A 25,275-nucleotide genomic window follows, 5' to 3' on the forward strand; every position below is an offset into this window, starting at 1 on the left:
TGGGGGCAAGGATGTTGAACTGAAGATAGTTGAATTTGTAAAGTGCTTACAACTTCTTGTAATTAACTTCTCCTTAGAAAAATAGCTATTTTTGAGGCAGAAATATTTTAAAATGTGTTGTTTTAGCTGAAGGACAGTCTTTAGCCAAAGGAGCTTTGGTGATGGTTTTAAAAAATATTTCTTCTCTGAGCTGATCCAAATGCATCTTTTCTCCATTTGTGTATCAATAGAGCACAGAGCAAATGCATTTTATCCGAGTTTATCTAACAGGTTGGAATAAAGTACACAATTCATGTAAGGATAAATGTCAAGAAGAAAAGCTGAAGTATATGTCCAAGCAAAATTTATTAGATGTCTATTCAAGAAAAACACAATGACCTTTGCTTGTAAGAATTTGAAGTCAATTACCTAAAAGCTTGGTATGAATATTTTTCCTTTTAAAATCAGATACAGAGAGTAGAAACATTAATTTTTCTTAAGTATGACAGGCAACAGATATTGAAGTCTTCTCTCATAAATGGCATCAAAGGTAATTATTCACTTATCAGCAAAGCTGCATGCAGTTGACCTAATTTCAAACCCAAAGCCTTTAAAATATAAAGCTGGCTGTGAACTTGACAATAATCTAGGTAGGCTACTCAAAGATGTTTCTTTACCTTCTTCCTAGTGAAATTCCTCTATAATCAGTGTTTATATACATTTTAGTTTGGCTGCTAAAATCTTATATTCATAAACTTTTGCTAAGTGCTATCTTACAGAATCGCACTGTCGAGTCATAATAATGATTTCTGGGAGATGTAAAGGATGATCTGTTGAAGGTGTTTTAGCTTCGTTTAAATGAAGGATAAAGACCAAATTAGGAAATTCCCCTGTCTTCTCAACAACTAAATAGTCTGTACAAAAAAAAGAGCAAATGTATGTACAAAATTCTAGAGTCTGCGTACATTGTGAAAAGATCAATCACTGTCCACAGAAGAAATGCTGTAAAAAGTTTTATCTATAAGGTGCTGAAGATCCAAATATGAATAGTTCTTATGCAAAGTCATAAGAAATACAAAGCTAGTTCTCGGGGTATGCGTAATTCAGGCACTGTTAACCACATTAAATCTTTCAGGTCCCAATATCATCTCGTAGGTTTCTATTTCAGGGCAGAAAATATAACCTGAATGATTTAACATTGTCTCTAAAAAGTGCCTAATGTATTCCGAGGAAATAGTTTACACACACCAGGAAAATCAGGCTCAACATATTCCTGTCCTCAAATGTAGCCAGGATTCTGAGTTCCAGAGAAGAAAAATAATTATCATAGTAAAAATAATTGTATTGATCATAATCCTTACTAAAACCAACCTTAATACTTGTGATGCTTCCAAAGTACTCTATTTCTATAAAATAATATGTGAGATTCTTCTACATTTCCATAAAACGTACAACATAGCATATGGATTGTCTGTTCTCATACAATCTCAGATGTGTATGTGTACACACAGTGAAATCTTACCTATGAATATTGCTTACACATATTTTCAAGTGTCTATGTTAGAATAATTCGTTGCCCCTGTCACTAACACTGCTTTTATTTAACTTTTATCAGATAAATAAAACACTAAGAGCTCATTGTTCATGATGCTGATTATTACATTTTAATATAAAATAGCAATGCAACTTTACAACACAATAGTTATTTTTTTTTTTTTGTAGTCTAGCTAAACCTCTTATATTCTCATGATTATTACCAAAGGCTCTTATTCACTTACTGTTTGCACTTCTAAAAAGTACAAAAAGAAAACCTGCAGGAAAAGACTCCTATTGGAAACTCACATTCAATTCAACAAAATCACACTCATTCGAATTAACTTTCCTACTCTTGCTTTAGATTTTGTAATCACTGTGCATTTCACAACAAATAAGTGCAGGCAAACAATAGTTGAAGTACAGTTGTCATATCGTGTAAACCAGGACACTAGGCAAACTCGTGAAAGGAAAATATACTGCCAAGCTAAGAAGGTGAAAATGCGAACCACAGCAAGTAGTAAGAGACAATCTTCTGGTTGCCTGAAGGGAGAACAGCTTCCAAAGTGGACCAGGGAGCCTCCAAGACACTTATTTTTTTGCCTCAACTGCTCAATCCTTATTAAGCATAGGGTTTTCTTTCTGATGCCACACATCCACTTTTCCAAGTTTAGAGCAGAAAGCAGGAATATGCACTTTCACATGGAGGCTAATCCGCCCATCTTCCCCAGGGCGTGGCAGTTCAGTTGCTGGTGGTTTGGTGGCAGGTGGAGATGGTGATAGTGGGTGACTTCTGTTGGAAGCTGGAAGGCATTACAGCAGGAGGCCTGCGGGATCTCTCAGGCAAGGTTATGCAGATGTGCTGCTGAAATGCGGCATAAATAACCAGGAGAGTGATTCACAGCCTCTTGACATAGTTTCCGGGAAAAGTACCAAAGAATTTGGTTCTTCTAGAGGTTCCTGAAAACAGAAATGATAAATGAAATGGGGCGGGGGGTAACAACCATGAGATATCAGTTCATCAGTTCAAGTGGGCTTGAAAACTCACTAAAAGAGCAAGCCCTCAGAGTTTAGAAAAGAAGAGCGACTCATTGAAGGGATGGGACAACAAAGTCAGCAGTCTAATCTCTACTGCCCGATGTCTTCATCACTTCTTAAGCTTAAAGGCTGCACTCCCATCAGTTCAATTGAGTTCAGTTCAGTTGCTCAGTCATGTCAGACTCTCTGCGATCCCATGGACTACAGGACACCAGGCTTCCCTGTCCATCACCAACTCCCGGAGCTTGCTCAAACTCATGTCCATCGAGTCAGTGATGCCATCCAACTGCTCCCATCACACCAGGCTAAAGAGAAAAGCTCAGCCTCTTGGTCTGAGGGGAGAGACAATCTTGCTGAGGAGGTGGGTTTTTAAGAACAAGGACACTTGAGTATGATGGGGCTCCATCACTGAGGCTGCTAGACAGGAGTGAGGAGCGGAAGAGGAAATGCATGTGGGTACAATCTTCTCAATAAAGATGGGGCTGGCCGTGGGATAGGATGGACTGGAAAAGGCCCACAGCAAGGCTTGGTTCTGTGAGCAGGAGGTCTGTCACGGCTCCTTAGCACAGTGTAACATGAAGGCTTTATCAGGGATGCCATCACCACCCTGTTTTGTTATTTCATAGATCATGCTAAATACCACAGCATTCATTTACAAATAGCCCTGCTAGGGTCCTTCATAAAATGTAGAAAATTTGAACAACTTACTAAGTCACTAAAGAAAAAAAGGCAGACCACAGGCAAACACTGGGGATGTTTCTAATATAAGGAGTAAAACCAAATGCGTAAAGGACCATCATGATGATAGCTTTTGGATTCAAATATTGTAATTCTTTTGAAGCTTTTGGGAAGAGCAAGTGTATCAAATTCTTCCTTAGGTTTTCCAGCTCACAGAGTGAACACAGTCTCTGTACTTCCCTTTCTCATTTACCCTCTAGAGCTTACTGTTCTGGTTTGATGACTGATCTTCTTTATCCCTGTGCAGGTAAGCCATTTTACTCTTCTTCTCAGTGAGGAATTAATATAAACAGAGGCAGAGGCTTGTGGCTGCTAATGTGGCCTTTGTTCCTTTATTTCCCGACAACTGGCCTGTCTACAGAAAGCCTTCATACCTCCAGCAGTTGTATCCTTCATCTTCCTACATCTGTTTCCTTTTCATCTCTTTCCTCTGTGACTTAGTATATGATACTCTTATCTACAAAAATTTTCTCAGAAAACCTCTAGTTTTCTTTCAAGATGGTAAGAATGGGGCTGTTTTGTATGTGGTAAGAATGGAACTTCTCTCTACTTGGATCACATATTGAAGCTAAGGTGGATCAGTGGACTCTTAAGAAAAGCTATGACAAACCTAGACAGTGTATTAAAAAGGAGAGACCTCACTTTGCCAACAAAGGTTCCTCTATTCAAAGTTAAGGTCTTTCCAGTAGCTGCGAGAGTTGGGCGATAAAGAAGGCTGAGTGCCTAAGAATCGATGGCTTTTGAACTGTGATGCTAGAGAAGTTTCCTGAGAATCCCTTGGACAACAAGGAGATCAAACCAGTCAATCCTAAAGGAAATCAACCCCAAGTCTTCATCAGAAGGACTTATGCTGAAGCTGAAGCTCCAATACTTTGGCCACCTGATGTGAAGAGCCAACTTATTGGAAAAGACCCTGATGCGGGGAAAGATTGAGAACAGGAGGAGAAGGGGACGACAGAGGATGAGATGCTTGGATGGCATCATCGACTCAGTGACATGAGTTTGAGCGAGCTCTGGGAGATAGGGAAGGACAGGGAAGCCTGGCGTGCTGTAGTCCATGGGGTCGCAAAGAGTCGGACATGACTGAATGACTGAACGACAACCAAGGGCACCTCCAGCAGACCTAGTCATGCATGAGTTGTTCATTTCATCTGTTTTCTCAGAGTAGACCCTCACTGCTGATGACCAGCATTCTCTGCTGAATAGAACATTCATGTTTCTCGTCTAAGGGACAGCTCATTATTGTTCTCAGATCTCAGCGTTTACTGGTTGGTGCTATTTAGAGAAATTTTCTTCTTTCAGTTGACTTGGAAATAAAACCAGCAGGAAACTACATATACCTAAAGCAGTAATACTAAACTGTATTCAAAATGCAGTTGCCCTATGATTACATTAATGCATATGGATGTATGAAAGATCAAAGGCATTAGGAAATCCAAGAAAGCTTGACTATCACCTCCAACCATGCACAGGAGCAAACATAAGCAAATTATAAGATGGCCAAATGCCTGAAAGGAAATGTACACATACCCACAAACCATCCATCATCACATTTTTCCATCACATCAATGACATCACTTTCTCTGAGCTCCAGCTCATCTTCATTCCTAGGAGTATAGTTATACAGAGCCTGAAACCTTAAACAAAACAAATGCATATGTTAAAAATTTTTTTTGCACCTCTATGAAACTACCGAAAGAATATAATATTTATTTTACTTTGAACCTATCCTTGACATATTAATTAGGTAGTATAAGTCTTTGGTAAGATTGTAAAGTAAGTAGAGGTAGTTAAGCTTTCATAAGAATTAGACTACTCTAACAGCATCTCAGAACTCACAATGAGGAAAATTTATGGAAGATTCTATCCATGAGTTGTATTAAAACATTTTAACATTTATAAATTTGACCTGCACTTCACTTGTACATTCATAGATAGCGATCATTTGGACATTAAATAATAATACAGAATGTAAGAGAAGTGGTATGTGTACTTTTCAGCTATATAAAACAAGAAGGAATTATAGTTTTAACTAGTCATATTCAAAAGCAAGGAACTGCAACTTGCAAGTGGATTTTCAAATGATTCTAAATCAAGATGTACAAAATGTCTCAGGTAAAGCTTTTATATTGCTATGTGGAAATTACTATAAAAGAGAAGTTTTTTTTTTTTTTTTTTTACTGGGAGGAAGTCTTTAAAATAGTTTAATTTCATAGTTTGCATCAGTGTAAGTGGTTGTCTCAGGCAGTAGATTTAGAGACATAAGTTCTTTTTTAAAATGGGTCCTAGAAAAGTTGTTCTTAATGTAAAAACTCTCTCTTGAAATAACTGTATGTAAAAGTATTACTGATAGAATGCTGCCACTTTTCTTTCTTTCTTTGAATTCTTTGAGAGCATATATTTTGGTGGCATCAATCAGTAATAAACTCAGAGAATTTTGGGTAATAAAATAGCGTGCATACTAATATGGACTGGCATTTTGGAAGGATACCAATTCTAGCAGTTTAGAGGGTCAGGACGCATTTGATATGCAGTTAACATGAAAATGTCATATTACTACTAAAATAATACCAGTATTGTGAGGGGGATTTTTTTTTTTAATGAATTTGTTTCTGCTGTTCTTCTTAACAGTTAATGTAATTTTGCCAAAGTGGGAAATAAAAACCACATTTCATGGCACTTTGGGTTTTTTCAAGCTAACTTTAAAAGGTTGATAATATTGGATATTGCTCAGGAACAAGAATGATTTATCTTGATTACTTTAGTCAAGAGAATCATCATTTGGTAGAACAAAACTATTCTCTCACCTGAACTCAAATGTCATGTGACAAATCAGAGACAGGCTGTATTGGCTTCCCTGAACGTTTTCCGATTGGGGAAGGAGTGAGTCTGGATAAAGCTGGACTGGGGGAGGGTGTACTGGGGAAAGACCTGATAAGATGTGGTGTCTAACAGCCTCACCTAGAAAACATTATCTTCTCTAGCCTGAGAGCAAAGCCTGAAATTCCACTGTTAGAGATTTCTTCCCCTGTTAACATTTTTTTCTCCAGGTAAACCTTATTAGCCACTTGGGGTTTTGAGGTCTTCTATGGAGAAAGGATTCTGGTTGTGGGGAAGGGCTAAGAAAGATAGCCTAAATCCTAGAGCAATGGCAAAATAGACAGGGAGGTCTTGGGTACCAACATTCCTTAATTTGGATGTTTGCATGGGGTGAGCCCTGATTGGAGGAGTCAGATTATTTTGTTGTTCGATTTGAAGATGCTCAGGTGAAGGAATGGTATCTTTTTGTCCATCCCTGGGGGAAGTTAGTTTCACTGCCGTTCCTTTTCCGGTCTCACATTTGAGAGAGAGAGGCATTCCTGGGCTGCTAAATCTATGGATATACATTGCATCTCTCACTTTGGGAAATGCTAGATCTCTAAGCTCTTCAGCCTTCAGCCTTCACCCAGGCCCATCTCCAACCACTCTCAGAAATAGGCCTATTTAAGGCCATAAATCCCAGCTGCTTGAAGAATCTCAAGGTCCCAAGAGCGAAAAAAAAAAAAAAAAAGAACTGGCATGAACTCCTACTCCACTTTAACATGATGAAAACCAGTGTGCGCTTGTCAAAGTTTACTTACCATTCTGGTTTAATTAGACCACCAAAAAAAAAGAAAAGAAAATTGGAAGTTTCATGGAAACATAAACAAACCTTTCAGAAATCCTCCTGCCTCTGTTGGCTTCAAAATCAGTGTTGCACGACAGGAAATGCAGTCGAATTACAATAAAAAAAACAAAAATGCTATTTTGAAGGATGTGTTGGTGAGATGAATGATGGTGGTGGGGTCAGGATGCCTCAAAAAGAAATTTGTGTTTAAAACTGGAAATGGTCAGCCAATCATGAAACTCTGTCTATAACTTGCAGCTCTTTCTGTAACATATTTTACCATACTTCTGAATTGGAGTGACATGATAACATTTTGTTCCTATTTTCAATCAAAACCTATTTCTTAAATGAGAGAGATTAAGTGACACCCTGCAGTCCATGGGGTTGCAAACAGTCGGACGCCACTGAGCGACTGAACAACAACCTATCCTTGGCATTGTAATCAAATAGAAACTTAAAAAAGAACTTTTATAATGTTCAAAGCAGGGCACCGAAAATGTGCCTCCCACCTGTGAGCTCATAAACACGTGTGAGTATTAACTCCATATGACATGAAAATGTAACATCACCTATATCCTATTTCCTAAGTTATTAAAAGCTGCTAATACAATGCATTGATGATGCAGTGCAGTAAACCTAATCAGTCTTGGATTTATTCTCTGTGATTCATCTCATAGTCAACTGTGTAAAAAAGAACACAAAGTCAACCTTTAGAATTATGAGTTATAAACTTTTTTTTCCAAACTAAATGAAATTTTAAATGATCTGTTCCTCCAAACCTCTTCATTAACAAAAATTTCTTTCTAGCTGTACCCAGTGATGGGTTAGAGATGGTTTCTGAGGCCTGAGCTTTTCGCTAAGCACCAGATATGTGAGCAGTGAGGAGGGACTGATGGCTGGGAGGTCACGAGGCTCTGCTGGTTTGCTGTGCACCAGCCTGGCGTGAAGTCCATGGGGTCAGAGTCGGACTGAGCGCCTGAACTGAATTGAGGGGAATGGAGCTTGGCCAGCCGGCAGGGGGCGCACTGTGTGTGCTGACTCAGGTCAGCCCGACAAGGTTTAGTCCTGTAAACGCTCCTTCCCAGCCGGCTCACTCCTGACTCAGAGGCAAGAGCCAACAGGAAGTGGATAACCTCTGAATGTCTCTCTTGGGCAAAATGGAGCAGAAAGGCAACCTTAAAGACAGCATGTGACACCTTCAGGTTTGATTTGACTTAGTATCAGAAAGGAGGTGGGGATTTGAAAGAAAGTGTTAACGGGCATTTTCCTGGCCCTCTGGGTAGTAAACATCACGTAACTGACAATGCATGACATTTCCAACGTTCTGGAACTTTGTAATTATGTCACTAACTTATCACTGTAGGTCTACTTTGACATTCTCTTGCTTTTCAAATATGTGTGTGTAAAAACAATGTTAGAACATTTTCAGTGTCTTAAGGCTGCAGTTACTAGAATCTACATGCTGAGTAGCACAAGGAGAGAGACAGATTCATAAATCTTAGGAATCACTGCAGCATTGGAAGGTTTTTCTAATGCATAAATCAATCTTTGCAAAATCATGGATTTTTTTCAAAAGTAGCTTATGTTCTCTGTTGTGAAAGATGGAAGTTATTCCAATTACTCTTAATCTGGGAGGTCTTATCTCATGTTAGTTACTCTGGTCTCTTTCATGTGCAAAGTTGTACCATCCTCGCTTATGGTACATCAATGGTCCATTATGCGGGTCAAGGTTAGTCTCAAATTTAGAAGATAAGAAGAATACTTACGGTTCCCCCCCACCTTGAATGTTTTCATGAGTAAACACAGGACGCTGTGGCTGAAATGAAATGATTTTCAATGTAATCAATGCTTAAACTGGTACTAATTAAAAGATAATTTGGATAATGGCATGGCACTTTTCTTGACATTTAATATTTCCTGTTGTAAAAAACCAAGAGGAAGAAAAGAAAAACCAAATAAAGGGTTTCTATAGGATTCATAATTAAAATATTTTGAAGGGTGCTTTAAATTAAGTAGAAATAACCAAAGTTCAAATGTTTGAACATATCTGCAATCTTGTCTGCTCAAGCTTTAAGGAAGACTCAGGGCTCAGTCCCATTGATTTTTCAAAGGCCAGGAACATGGCAAGAACATAGACACCAAATAACTAGACTGGGGAGTTTGGACATCTTCATTCAACCTTATTCTTCAGCGTTTTCTCAAACAAGCAAAAAATAAACCACATGTAGTCTTAACAGCAAAGTATCCACATTCATTCTAATATACTTTTCCTTCACAGACAACATTTTCACATACGGTACAGAGGAACATGTCAAGAGGCAGACATGCCATGCTACATTTGAATTAACACTCTCTGTTCTCAATGTGGAGGAAACACATGCATTTTTAAAAACAGAAAACAGAGAGTTTTAAATTGCATGTAACAAACAATATCCAGGTAACACATAACATTTTACCTGAGAAGAGAAATACTGGTAGAAATTCCCAGTGCACTGAACTCTCAAAAGAGTTTCCTTTCTTTTTAAACTAAGCATCAAGACCAGTATCTGTAATAGATACTTATAATATTGGAAATGACAAGCCTTTGAATCCCATATATCCACATAAATACTTCAATGAATGAAAGTTAACACGTTTCTTGAATATGTAAACGCAATGTCATTTATGCCAACTGTCTAAATGTTACCTTTTGGGGGGGGGAATGCATCACAGTTCATTCATAACACACTTCAAAACCATTCTCTTATAAATGATGGCTACATGGTAAAAATGAGATAAATCAGAATCTGAATGACAAATTGCATGGCAATTATAAAAGTGATTCCTTATTGATGACTAGAGTTTAGATCCCTGACATTAGACTTCAGGATCAGTACCTGGATCCTGGAGTTATAAATGGATAACTGAGAGACTGGGAATTCCCCCCTGCAAACTGTCCATCAAACCCCACTGGTTCAAGAATGGAGGGTGACTTTGGGTTTCTTTCAGTCTAAGAGTCTATAAGCTGCTCCCTTCCTGCATTCTTTATCCACTTCCTTCCCATCCAAGCTGTCTGTCTAGCATAGAAGACTAGGTGCTTGTTACTAGACTACTAAAACTTCAAGCTTTCAATTAATAGTAATTGGAAACTACTATTTACCAGCTGTATTCTTAGAAATTTCACTCAACAGTCTATGCATGGAATATATAAGTGTAAGATTAAAGAGTGGATAAAAATTGTTGGACACATGTATGGCTGAAGAGTATAATACTTAGCCTGTACATAAATATAAAATAACTAACAATGTATTTATTATTAAAATTATAAATATACTATTTTAAGATTGATTAAGACTAAATCAATTTAATTAAACGAAGAGGTAAAGTTAAGTCATTCTTAAGCCTACATTTCTTCAAGTTTTCGTTCAGTCATATATATATGATATATTACATATATATCATATATATATATACTTTTCTGCAGAAATAATATTTGTATTTATCAATTGCTATTTATATTTTGTAATAATTTCCAGTCTCCTTTTCTCAGTCTTCTTTTTCATTTTAAATCACTGCAGAATAATGTTCCCTCACATATGTATATATATCCTTTTTGATTGTCTTAGTCATCTCTCTCTCTTTTTTGCTTTTGAAATTAAGATTGATCTTGCCTTTTTCACTATCATATATTTCAAAGCTATAAACATTTTTATACAAAGAGATATTTTCTTCTTTTGAGCTATTCCTTAGAACACATTTCCAGGAGTAAGATTTCAGGCCAAAGATTATGCATTCAAGTCACATGATATTGAAAATGCTTGTATTAGTTACTCAAAAATACTACATTTAAAAATGTAACTTAAAAACATCTAAAATGCCATATTTCAAATTTCATACCAAGATAGCTACTAATTTGCACACACACACACAAAATCATAGAGCCATTTGCAGTGCATAACAAAGTTATAATTAAGAAAATAGTATATGTTCTTGCTTTAAGAGAAAATGTTTTGTAAAATATATTTCATTGTGCTCTAAAAATGTCATGCCTATTTTCACACTTTTAAACCATTCTAATAGTTTTGAGTTGAGTAAAAGTTTCACTTCTACATCATGGCATCAGTGCTTGGTAAAACTGGTTGGTCTAATTTCATTGCTCCCTATGTAAAAATGTGAATACAACTTTAAAATCAGATTGTTAATATAAAAAAATTTACTTATTAAAACCCATATAGCACTTTTCCATTATTGTCATTATAGTTCTACTAGTTTAATTTCTTTAATTCAACTCATCTCCTAAATCATTTAAATGAACCATCTCTTTGCTAATTACGAAAGTCAGGCTTTTGTAAGAACCAAGCGGCTACCTTAATTCCAGAGGCCTCTATGTCTTAATAATTCGTGTTCCTGGGTGTGTCAGCCAGTAACATCCTTGTTTTTTAACCAATCTTTCCCAATACTTCCTTCATATCCTTGAAAGGACCCAACCCCCCCCCCCTTTTTTTTTTCCTGAACCACTGGTTTTCTATACTGTTCACATACTCAGGACAGGATTTATCATGGCTTTTATTAGCAGAGAAGTTGTGTATCTATTATAACAGAGAGTTTTAGAACTTTTCTGAGGTTACCTTTGATAGGACTCGTCTCCATGTGAATATGGATACCTGGGAACCAGTTGGGAGGAAAGATGACCAGTTACACCAACTGAAATAATTTATTTTAAAAGTATTTGGTCAACAGAGGAGTGAGCAGTATAGATACTTGTGAGGGCACGCTTGTGTCTTTCTGGCGTTGGCAGTGACTAACTGTATGACCTTTGATATGCACCTCAGTTTCCTTATTGCTTAAATCAAGGAGTCAGACACGATGATGGTTTAGGTCATGTCCCCCTTAGGGAATCCATAAAGGAATCCACATTTCCACAGATGTCTTTCCCTTGTTACCCATTCAGTTGTCAGAGAGCTGTGACAACTGACGTTGGTTAATTTCCAAGTGTCTCCGTCACATAAAAGCAATTACTTTTAAAACAATAATGAAACTTCATTTTTCAGATCAGTAAACCAAAGCCCAAAGAAAACTTCTTAATACCACAAACAGGTAAGAAGAAGGATCTGAATTATAATTTTGACTCTCTATATTGGATTAAAGATGACTATGATGGAATAGATAGTGTGGGCTTATTAAAGTCACATCTTAATTTCTTCCTCTCTCTCATAAAACAAGTGTTTATGTTCTGTGTGGATACACAACTGAACTGCTGTGGAGGCTGTCTTTTGCTTTTCCCCTCCTGATGTTGTAACTGGGCGCAAAGCTTGAGGCAAAGACCTGTGTCTGCACTCTATTGCCGCCTGATGGTGAATAATGGCAGCAACATGTTAAAAGTGTTAATGCCTTTGGACAGCTCTCACCAAGTTCCTTCAGCCTGGAGTCATCTTGAAAGGCTATTTTAAAGACCACAGAGCGATGTGGAATAGATATTCATCTGTGTTTCTGACCTGTCTCAGATTTTAAATTCTGAGAAAGGATCAGCCTTTAGCCACCAGTATTTTTGGCCTGTGTTCATTTGCATTTTCACTATCTGCTCAGGCATTTCTATTACTCATAACTTCTTAGCGGTTTTGTGATAAATATAGAACCAGATACATTAGTGACATTCAAGAAGCTCATATGAGCTGCGAGTTTTAAAGGATAGTTTTGTTAAAGGAAGTTAACAGATGACAGTCAGTGTGCTGGAAATTTTAAGTGAGAATTATGTCATATTCATATTTCCTTAATGAGTCTTAAGAGCACAATAAAAATTAGAAAATTCAATGAAACATGATATTTTTGTAGAATCCTAAATATTAACTTTTTCCTTGACAATGTAGCAATCTTTTTTTTCTCTCCTAGTGTAGCTATTTTTTTAGGGATGTCAAAAGCAGATACAAGAGAGACAGGTTTTAAACACAAGCTAATTTCAAAGCCAGAACCAACTACAAACCACTGCTCATAAGAAAGCTGGTTTGAAATATCCTAGAATCTCTGGTATCAGTAAAATACATACTTTTTTAGTTCAGATAATAAGTTTGTCCTAAAATTAGATAATTCTTACATAAATATTGACCATTACTTTAAATACTAATGTGGAAAAATCTTGGAAAGAGCTAAAAGCTGTTCTAGAGTTCTTTTTTTTTCCCCCCAGAAAATGTTAGGTGTGGTACTTTCCAAGCAGAATTAGATGAAATTCTCTTAATAACAGTACCATGTTTATGTTTATAGATGTATTTTTCTTTCTTACATTATACAATTATTTTAATATTTAAATTATTTTTAAATTGCAAAAACACAATTTTTCATAAATCTAAAGAATATTTGTGTTTCATACAAACATGTAGAACATATAAGCACATAATGTAAAAATCTGGCAAAGAAAAAACTTAAGGTGACCCAAAGCATACCATCTCACTGACCCAAGGACGTTTATGGATGGGCCGTATTAATTTTGGAAAATGCTTTCTTTTTGTTTTGGCTCTGGAAAGCCCTTCCATGAGACTTTTTTCCTAGTCAACATTCCTCATTCTCTATGGCAACAACAAATCTCTGCCTCAGAAGCAAAATCAGGACTTATTATGCAAAGCAAAAAAGCACAAAAATGGCCTAAACACAGAGAAGTATCTATATTTCTAAAAAACAGAAAAGGAAATCTTTGCCATCAAGCCCTTAAAAGCCTGCAGAACCACAACTTCATCATGTGATGAAACATGTGAGATTGAACCAGCATCCATCAAAAGAGAAATGGGAAAGGACTGACTTATGCAGAGATGAAAATTCTCAAACTCCTCCTCTGACATTCTCAGAACTGAAGGCACCAGTTAGAATCAATTTATTTTCAAGGGCTGTTGATGCTACAGAACTAAGTAGTCAAAGGGAACGTAATCTGCCCTTTAAATTCATTCAAAGCTCTCAAGAGCCTGGGAGACCCTGGAGCCCAGAGAAGCAGCGTTGGCTTGAAAGGGTCGTGAAGTGAATTCAGCACATGCCAGCAGAGCAAGAAGATACTTTACAACAAGGATCACGGATTAAAGGAAATCCCAATAAACTGAACAACCCAGAAGCAAACATGCCTGGAAGGGTGTAAGTTCAGTATGTGATTGGCAGCAGCTTTATTCTTTGCGCTAAAAGTAGTGATGGAAGAGCAGTGATTTACACTGGAGGCATGTACCACGCCCTTTTGTGTACAGAGAATTGGGACATGTCTTCTTGGCTTTTGGAAGGCTTGCGCACACACATAAAAGAGAAGCACATCGCCCACAGGCGCAGGGTAGGATTTCCGTGTTGATCTGACTCCGTAGCTGTTCATCATCAATAGACCATCTCCTTTCAAGGGTACGTCCAGTCCTACTTCCCTGGCAAAGACAGCAATGACAACTAAGGAAGAGCCAGCCCACCGAGTGCAGAGGGGTGGCTGGGAGCCTGGCTCAAGACGGGGCGTTCTGACCCTACCCTGTGGGGACCGCCGAGCCCTCTGACAGGGGAGCCGGAGGTCCTCCTGGACATCACTGGGCTACGCGGAGGCTTACCCAGGACAAATAGCTCGCTTTTAAAATCAGCCTGGAAAAGCCATAAGAAGTTGATTAGTTCTTGTCTTCATTATCCAGCCTTCAGAGGAGCTTTCTGGTTTCTTTTTTGTTCCCCCCATGCACACACAGCATGCCAAACTCCCAGATAACAGAGCCAGAAGGTTAACAGTCTGCAGACAGCTCACCTGGCGGCCCAGAGTTTTCACTGCACAAGCTGCCTTAACAAGGAACTCATGGGCAGAGCAGAGTGACATTTATGGAAGGAAATGGGTGTAGGGAAGATGTCTGAATGCCATGTGCATGGCTAAGAGCACCTGCAAGAAGTTTATGTCTATTGAAATGCTTAACAATTGGTTTCAAGAGACTCTCAGATCTGACCTGTTTTCTTTGTGTTTGTTTGAATAGATCCAAGGTAAGATCCAGGGACATTTCACTTAATATCCATCAGATTTCATAGATGGTGTCAATCATTTGTCAAAGGCAAATTTTCTAGTAAGACACATACAAAGAAAATATGGCTTTTCTGGAGGAAATGGTGAAATATAATTAAATTCAGAATACTCTTCTATTGCCAAACACCTTGTGACTGTTTTGATGTTCCTTCAAAGTAACATTTTTTTAATACAACAGTGAAAAAGCTAACCTTGCTTGTGAGCCTGTCTGATTTTCTGTCCATTCATGGACTGAACCTAGCAGTGTGTTGTCTAGTATTTGATTTGGCTTATGGGAACTTTGGGCTTCCCTGTTGGCTCAGATGGTAAAGAACTGCCCACAATGCAAGAGACCAGGGTTTGATCCCTGAGTTGGAAAGATGCCTTGGAGAGCTTCCCTGGAGAAGAGAATGGCAACACACTCCAGGATTCTTTCCTGGAGAATTCATAGACAGAAGAGCCTGGAGGGCTGCAGCCCATGGGATCACAAGAGTTGGATATGACTGAGTGATTAACACATACTATACTATGGGAATTTTAGCAGGACTAAAGGACTTTTAAATAAAAGCATGTGGTTTTCTCAAATTTCATAATAATTAGTAATAATTGGCCCCCTATCTTCAGTCTCTGGGGATGAAATGCATCAGGTACTTTTCTTTAAGTCTTGGGGCAGAGAATGCTTCACATTATCCAGCATCCATTCTCTTCTTTGTCATCCCAGTAATGGAATCCTGAATGTCAGGTAGGCACATGGCCATTCAGAATAAAGTCTATTTTCCAGCCTTCCTTGTGTCTAGATGTGCTCATGTGACAAGTTCTGACAGATGGGATCTGTGCAATTACTAGCAAATGTCCTTCAAGAAAGAAGGTATAAGCTCCCCTCCTCTTTTCTCCTTCCTGCTAGCTGGTTTGAGGAAGGGACTGTTGGAGCTGCTGCAGCCACTTTGGACCAACAACTGGAAGCTTTTCTCTGAGCATGGTGATTTGCCGAAATAAAATGGAATCTCCTGATCAATGTGGAGCAACATTCCAATCCTGGATGCCCTCCATTTATGCATAAGACATATATACTTCTACCTAATTATTTTGAGTTTTCTGGCACTGTAGCTGCTCTAATCTTGACTAATACGAGGTTTCTATAAACATCAAGAGTCATAGAAAAAAAGTAGCACTGGAATGATGTGGATAAACAGCTGGAAAGATCATCTGAACATATTAGGAGGAATCAGGGCTTAATTTCTTGTTGGAAACTGTGTTCAAGGGGATCACCTTCTGCTGGGATGGCTTTAGGGTGAGGAGACTTCCTTATGGTACCGCAATAACTGAGTTTCTTGGAAAAAAAAAATGAAGAGTCTTTCTATCTCTTTACAAAGCACTTCCACTGCAGTTTGAATCCATGGGCTACATGGATTTTTACAAAAGAGTTTTACATAGAATTGGAAGTTCAACTTACATCAAAGCTGAGGATTATAATAATTCTTTTTTGAGAAAAAACATTATTTTCAAAAAGATGCTCAAAGACTAGAGAAAATGTTGGATTCTGATTTATATATCAAAATCATAACTTATATTACATTTCAGTCTTCTGTCATCTATAAAGTGGTGGCAACTTTTACAAATGATTTTGCATTGCATGTGACAGACTTATATTATCTCAGAAAATACTTTAGAAGAATAAAACTGCATTAAATTAATATGGGTTAGGCAAAATAGTGGTTGATGAATGTTAATAAAAATGTAATAATGATTTCATGCATACTACACTATGCCTACTAAAACATTATTGCAATTTTATTTTCTCTTTGCTTTTAGTGCTAGGTTACTTTTCTTTGTAACGAGCATAATTCTCAACATTCTTGAAACAAGAGAACTAGGAAGCCTTCTTAAAGGATTCACATCAATTTTTACTTTGTCAGATGTGGATTAAACCGTAATAGTGGCCTAAAATTTGTAATTGGTTCAATTTGTATCTACACTTACAAGCATAAATTCAGTTGATTTGTATTCTTTCTATGAATAAAAAAATTGACTTATAAGAGCCTCAAAAAACTCAATAGGGGATTAAAATTAACATATGCTCTCAAATATGAGATAAAAGAAAAATAACTTGATTTTTCTGGAATTAATTATTTAAGTATTCTTTGAAAACATAGTTACTATGAATATCTCCATGGTCTCATATCATTCTATGAACTGAGACATAAAGAATGTATGAGATGAACTTGGTTCTTGCAGGAGAATAAACCTGTTTAAATTCTGGTTTTGTCCTTGACGCTACAATGGTGAGTGTTCCATCTCTTTAAATTAGAGAACTCCAATTCTCAAGTTAACTTGCCCACTTATTCGCTAATCATAAAGGCTGAAGAACAGGTAGGGAAAGGCAAGGAATAAATATTTTGGCTCTAAAAGAAAACCACACACACACACAGAGAAGGCAAATTCTTAGTCTTAGACCTTATCTAAAGAATTATTATTATTTTAAAAATTTCCTAATTATTTCCTGCTAAGATAAAAGCTCGAAGGGCAAAGAGCAATTAGTCTTTAAAACATATTATATTTCCCCTCCAAAGATTCCTTTTCTAAGTAAGATAAAATTCACATAGATGGACGATTTTGGTGGATTGATTTGGTGACTGGGGTTTGGAAGATTGCATAAACAGCATTTCTCAGGTGTTGGTACTTTCTATTAACAGTTCAAAAACATGACCCTACCAGAGCCTTCATTTTGTTTAATTTTTTACTTATCTGAAGAGGCTCTCATTCCAAGTGGAGAAGATTACGTGGGATGATGAGTCATTATCTGAAGTCCTTTTGTGTAAGGGAAAAGGTTTTGAGGATGGTTCTGAACACAGAAGTAAAACTTTTCTGTGATGGGTTGATTTCATGCTGTGGTTCTCATTAAATGTCTTTCCGAGGTCGGTCATTAATTGTGTTAAAAATCTTTTATCATGGTATCCTAAGAGGGAGTTAAACACCGGCAGAGCCGCCCGCCAGCCTGCAAGTCTCAGAGATGGATGCTTTGTTAACTGCTACAAAAGAAGCCTCCTTCCCACGTCCTCATTAGTTTCCTGCAATTTTGTGGAAGAGCAAGGCTCAAGACAGTCAGTGTCGAAGATCATCCAACCCTCAGGCTCTGCTGAACCTGCTGATTAGTTGGGAAACTTGGGAGGCAACGAGCCCACTAAGAAGTGACAGAAGATACAGGCGCATAGCTGACACCTGATCAGCTCCTGCTGATCCTCAACCTAAAAAAAAAGTCTAATAATCACATTTTATTACTATACAAAGTTTAGCCTGTTTTTCTCCTCACTCTTATGTATAGCTGCTGTGCAAATATATCTTTTCAAATTTTCAGACAGAGGCCATGCTAATGATGTTAAAAGTTAGCAACCAACATTGAATGACTTTTTAGATCTTGTCAGATGACATGAATCTAAAGACATACATTTAATTAATGAAGTTCATTGAAAGACATGCAATAAACCACACTCAAGATGCAGTTACCTTTAATTGTGGTGAACTTATCTCCTGTTGGTAAGAGTATTTAGGGAGGAGCAGAGGTGAGTAGGGCTGGGTAGGCTGAGAGAGTGTGGGGACCAGGTCAGAGACAGTGGCCGAGGAGGCATGAAAGGGAAGGGAGGAAAGCAGACAGCTGGGGAAAGATGTAGACGTTCGATGTCCCGAAGAGAATGAAGATGGCTTAAATATTGAGGAAAGACAAGATGAAATTATGCTTGTGTCCAGAATGCGGTTACATGCCTTTTAGAGAATACCCAACCCCCCCATACCTAGATATTTTTAAAGTTACTACATACCCTGGGTGTGTGACATTTATGACAACTTCTTGCTTTGAAAGCACTAACTTCTGAATTTGATTCAAAATTCCCAGTGGGTTTGATCAGTTTCATTTTTCTGACACAAGGGGCTGGAGATCAGAATTCCCATAGTCTACAATTTTATAAGGTATTTGTGAGGTGGGGCCTTCTGACCATGAAGGGAAAAAATGTAAAACCCTGCAATGACTGTCTGTAACTTGCTTGTGAAGTAGATCGCAATTTATGAAGAGTAGGTTTGTTACAAAGCTAGGCAAATAGGACCTCTGTCTGTGCCTGTGTGTGCTTGTTGGGAACTGGCTGTAAACTCAGCACCCCCTTCCTGAATACCTGCTGAATACCAGCCTGCAGCAGCAGTCCTTGGGAACCAAGCCACATATCTAATCACATCTTAAAACTGATTAAATTGAAGGGAAAATAAGTTACTTAAGTAAGTGACTTAGAAATATTTTTGATTTACTGCAATTAATGAATGATCTCTATTACTAAAAGTTTGTTTATTTTATACAAATGCAGGCATGGCTGGGTTCTTTGTCCAGATGACATTTTCTCATCTGGTTGGGAAACTGCCAAGACTCACGGGTTTTGTGGCTGTCCAGTGACCTAATGGACACTTACCATCGTTTAATCCCAAGAATACCCCATATAGACCAAATACCTCTACATTTGTTATTGGTAAGGTCTTAATAGGAAATTAAGGTTTTCCTTAAAATGAGATTTTAAAAATGAATTTCATGATGGAAAAATGTTTCAAATAAATGAAATGCACAGGAAAAAAAAAAGATTGTCATTTAAAAAGATTTCTAAATAGAGGAGCCATGGGAGAAAGTGACTTGCTTAGTAGCAGAATATGATTCATTGATTTGGTTTCATAATTTTAAAATTTGCCAGTAGTCACATTTGCTTTTCTAATTCACAGATTAAATATTTGGGATATCAAGTTTTGTTTTTGTCTTTTTTAGAAGAGAGAAGCTTACAAGAAGCTTAAAGATTTAGAGCATTTCTCTCTTTATTGATTAAAATCATTGCCCAAGGCTCTTTGTTGGTAAGGTGAATATGCAGGACCCAGTTCTTAAGTAGTTACCAACTTAAAAAATTATGTCTTCAGAGAGAATTGAAAGGGAACTGGCATGTATATATATATTTTTCTTTTCTTTCTTTCTCTTTTTTTCCTTCCTTCTTTTCCAGACTGCTGTTATATCAAAGAAATGGTATTTAGTTTTTGCACTCTGGAGGTGAATTAATCTCTCTCTGTGTATATCAATTTCCTCATCTGTATAGTGGGGATGATAATAATATTACCCACCCTATTGAGTTTTGCAAAGTAAAGACGTATTGTTCTTAGAAAACTATTTGAAACTCAGTAAGACCTCAAATATTAACTGTTATTATTAATATTAAAATTAGAAAGACTATAAACATGTTTAAACATGGATTTACAGTAATAAATAACAGAATAACAATACATATGTACATCATCTTAGTAAAATTTGATGTTTTTCATCCATCCTTCCACCTTGCCCTTATATTGCATGGTGCTGTGTTTATTGCGTGGAAACCTTCTAAGACAATGTCAGAATTAATGTTTATTAATATGATTAACTGTCCTAGCTAATTATAGTAAGCTGGTTAGTTCTTCAGGAATTAGGCAACATTAAAATACCTCATCACTGGTTTTTGCTGCATTGCTGTCTTCCTTAGGGGCCCTAGGGCCTGTGAGAGTGGCTATTGGATATCTTAGGCAGTCAGCTTGTCTTTCCTCTTCCTCCTCTTCAATGTGTAGGTGTGACGTCACCTCTGTGCCATCACGGCCACAGCACAAGGCATCTGGATCTTGAGATTCTGGCCCTCTTCGGGTGCCTGCCCTGACCCCCTCAGAGACTTCTTCATCTTCCTCTCCAATGACAGGGAGGGTTTGGGGCAAGGGACCGATGCCAGGGTGTGTGCTGGTCACAAACTTATCACCTAGGACCTCCAGTACCTTCTCCGGGCCTGCAGAGCCCTCTCTCATTTTTGTCACATTTGCAGACTGGTTTGGAGGTGTCTTTCTGGAATCCTGAAGCATCGTGGCCTCAGGAGGCCGGGCTGCAGCTGAAGTCATAGCTGAGCGGAGCAAAGGCAGCTGAGAGGAGGGGCCTCTGGCAGGTGTGGGTACTCGCGGCCATGGGGGGAGGATGGAGGGATCCTCCTTAATCTCAAGGCTGATCTCCTCCGGGGTATCTGGTTTGGCTGGGTCAGCTGGTAAAGCTAAAGCACCAAGCTTCTCTAATTCGTCCAAGAACTTGTCCAGAAAATGAGGCGGCGTTGGGGCTGAAGGATTTACCAGTGCACCCTTGGCTGGCAGGGACAGCCACCCTGGGGTGGTTCCCTGGAGAGCGTTGCTATCAGGGTCACGTGAAGCTTTGTGCAAGAGAGGGGGGCCTGGTTCACTGGAAGCCAGCTTAGAGATGAGCAGGGATTATGAATTTACAGAAAAGATGAAAGTAAAAATAATGCATCAAAACACAGAGACAGAAATGCAAAAAGACATGGTGGTGAATATAAAAAATACGCTATGGTGTAGATTGGCTGTTAGTTTTTGAATTTAAATACATAAAATCCTTAGCATATTAATTAAAGATTGATCTGAAGTATGCCAGCATTTGGAAAAGGTCCATTAAATGTCAAATGACAAGGTAAAGCTGTCATAGAGATTATAAAGACAGGAAAATATTTAGAGATTTAATAGTCTACTTCTTTCAAAATAGGTTTCTAGATATTGATTTAATATAAATAACTCTGGAATAGTGTTAATGTAGAATGAAAACCAACAATTAAGCCTTTTTTATTCCCAGAATTTGTTTAGTGTTCTTCCTGTGCCAAATCTTTTGAACTTTCATCATTTTCTCACTTATGGTTGCGAGGTGATTATAACATATGGCATAAAATATTTTTACATCATTATATGTTAACACATTTCTAAATGAATAAGTTCTGAGAAAGATTTTTTTTTTAAGAGGAGAAACTTATGATCAAAATGAGACTGAACTTGCATAACTACTACTTCAAAGTTTTAAAAAATCCAGAGTAAATGTTTATACAGAAAGGGAGCATGTGATGTGAACAGGAGTAAACCTCTAGTAGGACTTCCATTCTCGTTTTCAAAAGCTTGACATTTTATGTAAACTAGTGGAGGTCTAATTTATGAAACTCAATCTCCTGAAGTAAAAAAAAAAACAAACTTCTGTATATCTTAATATTACTACTGCATTTTGGATGTACTGAACAAAACAGAATTTTTCTTCATTAAAAGTTGTTCTTGACGTGTGCCTAGGAACATTCTAATACGTTTATATATTGTTTTTGGACTAGGAAGAATGTTACATGCTGCACATGTGAAGTATTTGAGACAGGCTGGCGGAAGACATTTTACTTTGGCTCTTTCCAAGTAGACGATTGGGGTTTGGAAAGAAAAACATCTTCAAGAGAGATTGTACTTTCTGGCTGACTGTTTTGAATGACATGTCACTGGTGCACTCAGCACTCTTGGTCCTTGGGCCTTAGTATGGATCAGCGCACAGTGCATTCTGCACTTAATTTTGAATTCTATCCTACAAGAGGAATGGGGTTTAATAGAATTTATCTAGATTTTTTTTTTTTAAAAAAAAGGAAATGTGATGTCACATCATCATGGGGTGGGATAAACGAGACAAAGCGTCACAAAACATTTATGAGCATCCTTATAGAAGATTCAAGATTAAAGGCTACATAGCACCTTTTCGTGCCAGGAATATGATGTGGCTGAGGAAGAAAGGTCTTTAAATTCCATTATTGTCATGACTACCACTACATCATTACTGCCACCATTACGACCTGTTACTACGGCTACTGCAATGTGCCATTACCACAGTCACTAATACACGTGTTAACGGTTTCAAAGTGCTTAGCCTTACCATGGGCTTGCTTCTACTGAAAGTTAAATTGAGTGCCCTGACATACCTGTATCACAAAAAATATACCTGTAGTACAAGCATCATATAATTATCTTATCTTCTAAAAGCGTTAGAATTGGATTCTACTCTACTAAAAGCAGAAATATCAGAAATAATACCAACTTACATTTGAACCTCTCCTAAATAAAGATAATATGTCTAAAGAAATGTGATCAGAGTATGTCCAAGAGTGATTCATAAATCATAGTGAATTCCCTTCTCTGTTTACAAAGATCAGTTAGAAAATAGGATATTTAACATTTAGTTTGTTTCGGGTGTCATGGTTTAGAAGTACATTGCAGTTTGTTTTTTTTTTTTTCTGAAAATGATTCAGTTCAAAACTATTAAGGAGTTTCCTTCATTTAGCCAGTGACGTCATAGTATAGATTCTGGTTGGTGAACTGTTAAATATTTTTTTAAATTTAAGGGCATAAGCTTTTTAATGTATTTTTCCCTAGCAGTGAGAATAAAACACTAATTAGTCATTAGTGAAATTTGTACACATCTCTACCTATGAAATGTAAAATACGATATCCTAAGAAAAACCTAGGAAATTGAAAATACATTTAAATCATATTCACAACAAAGATCAAAACATTGTGATCTACACTGCCAATATTTATTAAGACTTCATGGGAAAATTTCTTAAATTTTAAATAAGCCTTTGTAGATACAGTGATTCTTTCTTATAACCTTTTATTTGAAAGGGCGGTTACTTTGAAATTTATCTGGTAGTTCTTTTAAGATGACTGAATGCTAGATAAGACAGATATTTAACACATAGATGAAGATTTTTTTTTTCTTTTTATCAGTAGGAACTACTGAAGGAAGGATGTTGCTATCTAAATGCTGAGCTCTGATAGTGAAGTAAACGTACTAAAGAAGATTGTAGAAAATTTTGTCACCAGTCAAACAAAATTAGCAAGTACTAAACTGTTTCACTCTCCAATGCTAAAGGATTGAGAGTAATTTCTCATAAACCCAGTCTTCAAAAAAAAGTAGAATAAATAAAATGCACAGCCTTAGCCCTCTAAAAGAAAATGCTTCTCTTAAGATAGTAGATTCTTTATGTTGTTTGCCTTTGTGTAGCTTAAACCATTATGCAAGTACCCATAAGAGAAACTAAATTACACTGACTTGACCTGGCACTCACACCTGAGAAACACAACATGTAAATCTTTCATTTTGCCATAGATACGATGTTGTAGTCTAATGCCCTAATATGTACCAAATTAGGTACCTAATATGTACCTAATATGTATCTTACTCCAAACTCCCAAGTATTATACTAATATGCTAGAATGTCTTCTTACCTTATTTGAACTTAAGCTGTGGATTCTATCACTAGAATAGCTGTGGGGTATTGGAAGTTCAGGATAGTCCTCAGCACCTTTGGTTGTGTTCTTCTTGACAACTTCTACATAGGAAACAGGGAAGATGCCTTGTCTGTTGGTTCCTGGAATTTTACCTTCATACCAGTTTTGATCAACTCTTTTAAGAAGAATAATTCTATCTCCCTGTAATGAATAGTAGGAAAATGCGTTAGAAATAGACCTGTGATAACATAAAAAGTTATAATTGTTTGTGTTTTTTAATAATAGTTTTCCGTCTGGGAAAGTCTTAATACTTTGAGCATTTTGTTTTCGTTAGGAAAATGCAACTAAAGCCTCCAGAGCTCTCCTAAATTATAGCTTATCAACATATATACAGTGTAATCAGCCATGTATTAGAAGCTTTCCTGAGGATACTTGGGCTTTACACATGTTCAGATTGGTCCTGTGGGAAATGTCATGTGTGAGTTATTTCAAAAAGCACAGTAGTTTAACCTGCAGTGGGTCGATGACAAGACCATCATCTGATCACTGATAGATTCAAGGGGATGAGCTTCAGTGGGCAGAACCTCAGAAAGTGCACCAGAGGTTGGGGTGACGGTGTGTCTGAAAAGGGGTCCAGAAAGCACCCTCTGGGAGGGATGAAGGTGGATAGCACACCATTTTTCTTCTTTTATCTAATGCGCTGCCTAGTAACAAAGGAGTAAAAGCTAATGGGATGGGACATAGCTAGCATCCTAGATAATGCATAGCTGTGGCCAGGACTCACGTCCACCTGGTCTGCATCAAGACAGTGTAATACCAGCATCCATTCTGACTGGTGGGTGGCCATGCCATAGTGGTCAGTAACGTTTTTCATAAAACCCCTGGCTTTGACAATGCTAGGACCTTCTATAGTCACTATTTCTGCAACCTGAAGGATCAAGCCAATGCCACAAAACCCAGTTTAAATTTGGAATTTGATATAACTTTTGAATAACAAGGCAGCAGAAGAACAATATCTTGAAGTGTACTAAAGTGCTAATTTCTTTTGATGTTTTCCCTTGTACAGCTCTTGATATTTAGCCCGAGGCACCCCTGGGAGACAATTTGGAGCTCCCCCAGAGGAAAAGTCTCTCTGCAAAGCTTTGCATCCCACAACGACCTCATCAGGAAGGACACGGGAGAGGTAGGTAGCAGTGACTCAGGGCAGCCTTACCGGGGTCCTTTGCAGTAAATGAGGAAGATGCAAAAATTG

At 37.6% G+C, this 25,275-nt stretch overlaps 1 protein-coding gene across 12 annotated transcripts in view; it reads right to left on the reverse strand.

Moving 5' to 3' along the window:
• Positions 1 to 326: 326 nt before the first annotated feature.
• Positions 327 to 25,275, reverse strand: part of SORBS2 (sorbin and SH3 domain containing 2) — a 173,719-nt gene continuing 148,770 nt past the window's right edge. For all 12 annotated transcript variants that reach the window (XM_061134671.1, XM_061134669.1, XM_061134670.1 and 9 more), the window contains 4 exons: positions 24,021 to 24,224; positions 8,701 to 8,750; positions 4,819 to 4,925; positions 327 to 2,472 (listed from right to left, as the gene is read on the reverse strand). In XM_061134671.1, the coding sequence (XP_060990654.1) occupies positions 2,411 to 2,472; positions 4,819 to 4,925; positions 8,701 to 8,750; positions 24,021 to 24,224 (423 nt within the window). In that variant the 3' untranslated portion in view covers positions 327 to 2,410. The remainder of the gene's footprint in view (positions 2,473 to 4,818; positions 4,926 to 8,700; positions 8,751 to 24,020; positions 24,225 to 25,275) is intronic.

This window comes from Dama dama, chromosome 32, assembly GCF_033118175.1.
Source record: "Dama dama isolate Ldn47 chromosome 32, ASM3311817v1, whole genome shotgun sequence".
In the NCBI taxonomy this organism is placed as follows: domain Eukaryota; kingdom Metazoa; phylum Chordata; class Mammalia; order Artiodactyla; family Cervidae; genus Dama; species Dama dama.